At 42.4% G+C, this 4,662-nt stretch overlaps 1 protein-coding gene across 2 annotated transcripts; it reads right to left on the bottom strand.

Annotated features, from left to right (window-relative positions):
* Positions 1-1,525: 1,525 nt before the first annotated feature.
* On the bottom strand, positions 1,526-4,050 carry LOC125521260. 2 transcript variants are annotated; one of them, XR_007289129.1, is made up of 3 exons: positions 3,815-4,050; positions 2,115-3,708; positions 1,526-2,013 (listed from the first exon to the last, which is right to left on the bottom strand). XR_007289129.1 is itself a non-coding variant. In XM_048686328.1 (2 exons), the coding sequence occupies exons 1-2, from the start codon at positions 3,927-3,929 to the stop codon at positions 3,257-3,259; spliced, it is 567 nt and encodes a 188-aa protein (XP_048542285.1). In that variant the 5' UTR covers positions 3,930-4,048; the 3' UTR covers positions 2,023-3,256. The 2 variants fall into 2 exon arrangements, 1 of the variants encoding a protein (XP_048542285.1); XM_048686328.1 differs by lacking the exon at positions 1,526-2,013 and having other exon boundaries at positions 2,023-3,708; positions 3,815-4,048.
* Between the last annotated feature and the right edge of the window lie 612 nt (positions 4,051-4,662).

The following is a 4,662-nucleotide window of genomic DNA, read 5'->3' as shown; positions in this document are numbered from 1 at the left end:
GAGAGGTATGCATCAAATGATGCAGATTTGCGTAAAGCTTTGACACGAGAGATGAGATTTTCAGAGGTGCAGAAGATTATTTTGGTAGAGTGTCAGCCATTAGTGACCGAGCTACAATGCTTCCTGGTATGTCTAATGCCTTCATCTTTTGTTATTCATTTTCCATTTTCAGCATTAAGTGATTTTGAAATATGCACGTGCTTTCTTTTCTCTAGATGAATGGTGGTCGAATTATGGTTGTAGTGCTCCAAACTTGCAAAAGCTTGCCATTCGTGTCTTGAGTCATACTTGTAGTGCTTCAGGATGTGAGAGAAATTGGAGTTTGTTTGAACATATTCACTCCAAAAAAAGAAATAGACTTGAGCATCAAAGAATGAATGATATTGCTTATGTGCACTACAACTCAAGGCTGGAGCAAAGTTGCTCTCTTTATGTTATCCCTACTACCTACTTTATTCTCTTTTTTGTATGTTGCACGGTTTATAATTTCATTGCATGTTTAGGTGTATGTCCCAAACTAGAAACTATGACCCAATTAGTTTGGAGGACATTGGCAAGTTTGATGAAAATTGGATTCTTGAAGATGATCCCATTGTACTAAGTGTGGAAGAAATAGAATTAATCCGCAAAGGATGTACACCACATGACAATGACAGCGAGATAAATTGCAATATGAATGGTAATGTTTCTATTCACTCACTTGGCCATTTTTCTGTTATTTACCCATTATTCCTGATTTTGAGCACATAAACTTCTATGGTGTAGATGATGATCTTGTGATTGAGGATGATGAGGAGGACAATGACATGGATGGTGCAAATGACCATACAAACATCCCAACAGCCGACGAGGGTGCAAATGACGGACATGATGATGAGGACAATGATATGGATGATGACGCACCACGTGGACCGAGTACGATTGATTGGAACTTCCAATATCGTTAATTCCTATTCTGCCTTCATGCTTGTTGGCTGTTGCTATTTGTCTATGAGAAAGACTATGTTTTATTTGATGTGTGAGAGTTGAGAGTTGAGACTATGTTTGGGAGGTTGATACTATGTTTGACAGCTTCAGACCTTGGTTATTACCTTACCTCTTGTTGCTACTAAACTATGAGAGACTATGCATTATTATGAATTTATGATTTATGAGACTGAATTATGTTGCTGGCTTGGTACTATGTTGCTGATTGGCAATTTGGCATGTTGCTTCATTGCTTGCTTCCTGGTCATTCTGCTTACTGTTGCTACAAGATTTGAATCATGTATGATGTGAATACGTGATATAGGACAGTACAGTACTATATAGTCTATATTAGAGTTACAAAGTATCATGTATATGAATTACATATTAACATTTAGTTACTTGTTACTCTGTCAGGTGATTACACTTTGTTCCTTCTATTTATTGGTGTATTTATTAGTAAAAATATATTATTTTATTGCTTAAAAAACCGACAGTCGAACCGGTGAACCGGCGGTCCGACCGGTAAAAACCTAAACCAGCAGCCTTTCCGGTTCGATTTCCGGTTCGGTTTTTAAAACTGATCTTTGATCTTCTTCAGACTAGTAACTATTGGTAGTTCTCTAGCATCAAGTATGTACCTACAATTGCAATAAATTTCAGAGCAAGTAGTGTGTATCTAAACTGGTCTGCTATAGCTAGTGTTGAACAAGTAAATGCAAGTAATTTCACATTTACTAACATGTTGAACACTTCACATATGTTGTTCAGCAGCAAGTCACATTTGGGCAATTCCTCAAAGAATGCCTTGCACCACTGCCTTGGATCAATTGCATCCAAGTACTCAAATGCTGCAACATCCAATGCTTTCATCTCATCCATGTAAATCTGCCAGTCACACTGTCTTGTGGCTCTTGCAATTTGCCACAGCTTGTTCTTCAAGATATCACCTCGAAACCCATTTCTTGCAAAGTTTTGGTGCAAATGTCTTACACAAAATCTGCGTTGAGCTTCAGGCCATATTGCATTGACAACATTGATCAAACCCTACAAATGTACAACAAAAGTGGACAATATAAATGCACGGCACCCACAGTTGATAAATGCACAAACAAAAGATAGATACAAACAAAGGAGAAATACACAACCTTCTGCCTATCACTCATAAATGTCCATGGACTTGTGTTTTCTATGCCTAAATCATCTTTTAGTGCGTTAAGAAACAATTTCCATGTGACAGTATCTTCCACTTCGACTATAGCAATTGAAATGGGATAAATACAATCATTAGGGTCAACACCCACAGCTGCTAGCATCACTCCACCAAATCTGTTCTTAATATGGCACCCATCAATGCCTATAATGGGCCTACAACCTGCCAAAAAGCCCCTCTTGCATGCATCGAGTGACATTAACAGTTCTGAAACACTCCAACATTTGCATTGACAAACATTGTACTTCCTAGATTTGATCTTCTAATCTCAGCTGCAAAATCCCACAACAAATTGTACTGTGCCAGTTCATCCCCATGGATCTGCTTAAGTGCAATTCTTCTGGCCCTTTCTAGCTTGCTTCTACTTGCTGTCATGTTGAAATCCTGTTATATCATCCTAGCAAAGTTCTTCAGTGACATCTTGTCATCACATCTGAATTTTTCCACATAATGAGCTGCTAAATACCTTGCCGTGAACTGCTTTATCTTGAAATCTCTTTCACAATTGTGATGGCCTGCATATTTCTTCACAGTCCAAGCTTTAGACCTGCTGTCGGGTGCAGCATACAAGTACCAGGGACATTTTGGCTCACAGCAAGCCCTAATCCTTTGCAAATCATTCTTCTTGTAGTGTACACCTACCCTTTGCTGCACAATGTATTCTTGTATTGCTCCTCTAAGCTCTATCACTGACAAAAACACCATGCCAATTCTAAATTCCACTTGTCTCATATTCTCTGGCCTCCACCTTCTCAACTTCACTTTCTTCTTCATCTTCTTTCTACCTTGCTTGTCCACGACTTTCTACTTCTTCTGCTGAATCAGCTGCTTCAACATCTGAATCTTGCAGCTCTTCCAAATCTTCATCTGTATCATAATCACTGTCCTGCTTCCATTTGGATTTCTTCTTCTTTTTTGCCTCAAATTTCTCATCTACCCATTCTTCAAACAAATCATCATCATCGGCAGCTATCTCATTGTCAGAATCAACCCAGTCTTCATCCAATTCACTATCACTGTCATCATCTGAACCATTGTGTGCTTCTTCTTCCAATTCAAGCTTCCTCGTACTTCTTCTCAGCTCATGCCCATTGCTATGTTGTTGCTGCCTAGCTGGAGACTTGCCACTACTTGCTGCTCGTACTTCCTCGAACTAGGAGAGCCACCAATCACGACATCATCAATTACAACAACATCATCAAAATTCATATCTTTGTGGTCCACAAAAATCTGAAAGTATTGAAATTTAGGAACAACAGCAATCATATGCATTGTGTCAACATCTCGGTCTATAATGCGGAGTCCTGATCCGAGATCCTTTCCGGGGAGAAGCCGGTACAAAGTATACTTATCCCGATCACGATAACCTAGCTGATCCATGAAATCTGTCAGCCACAGAGGTGACCAAGTATCTGCTTCACAGCCATCAAATCTTGCTTGCTTGCCATCAACATAGCTCTTCGCGGCCCCAAATCCACACAAAAAACCGCTATAATTGATTTCTACTGTGAATTCCTCCTCAAGCGGACCTAAATAGTACGCAAAATCGTCAGATTATGCCGCCAATTCGACCTACAAATGAACCGCCGTGATGTGGCTGCACGAATTGGGGATTTAGGGTTAGGGATTACTCACCATAGCGGGCAGGAGGATCGTTTGGTCGCCGGAGCTTCGGCCCCTTGCGAGCGGGCTCGTTCCTCGTGTTCTCCATGCCAGCCGTGGCCGCAGCTGCTCCATTGCCTCCGGTCATCACCGGAGTAGCAGCGCCGTCGCCAGGTCGCCTCCCGTGTCGCGAGACAGAAAGGTATCGATGATTCCACGGTGCGAAATAAGACAGAGCCGGTCGATCGGGGGCTAACTGCAAAGTTACACCGGAGCGGTCGTTAAGCTGTGCACGCCCCCCACGTCCGACGTGGCACGAGTCAACGCGGGTCAGACTTATTTAGGACCTGCGGTGAAGCATCTAAATAAGATTAGGACTTGGATGTTCCGTTTTAAAGAATTGGGACCAAACTGACGATGCGGGAAAAGAACTAGGACCGCCGATGCGGTTTCCTCAAAAAAAAAAAGAAACATCCTAAATGGCGAGTAGTACTAGGGATCAGCCGGATGATAATTAAGCCTTTTCATCCGCCTCGCGTGCCGTACGATCCAATCCAGCCAGCCGTACGATTTTTCCGTCGCTTGGGTGCATGGGGTGTTATCAACCACACAAAACCGATTTCTCTCACATGTCGCTTTCGCACACATGTACACGTACGCGATGCGGTGTATGAAGGTAGTTGCACCTTGTGGGTTGCTTTCAACAGGAAGCAAAGCCAGCAAAGCAAAGATCACACTACTTGGCTTCATGACGAGTTTATCTGCCCCTTCGCAACGTCGAGTGCTGCATAGCAGCTCCGGCAACACCCACGAGCACGGCATCGCAGTGCTGACGTCGACCGACGAGCACGACGTCGTAGCACCGACAGTCACCGGCGAGT

Source organism: Triticum urartu, chromosome 1 (assembly GCF_003073215.2).
Source record: "Triticum urartu cultivar G1812 chromosome 1, Tu2.1, whole genome shotgun sequence".
Classification (NCBI taxonomy): Eukaryota; Viridiplantae; Streptophyta; class Magnoliopsida; order Poales; family Poaceae; genus Triticum; species Triticum urartu.
Note: the sequence above shows the minus strand (reverse complement) of the source record. Positions and strands in the feature narration are given on the sequence as shown.

What these genes read in the sequence shown, in the direction of transcription:
- LOC125521260 (XM_048686328.1), bottom strand. Translation starts at nt 3,929, where the DNA reads ATGACCGGAGGCAATGGAGCAGCTGCGGCCACGGCTGGCATGGAGAAC. An exon ending in CGATCCTCCTGCCCGCTATG is followed by an intron (nt 3,709 to 3,814) that starts GTGAGTAATCCC and finishes CGTACTATTTAG; the next exon opens with GTCCGCTTGAGGAGGAATTC.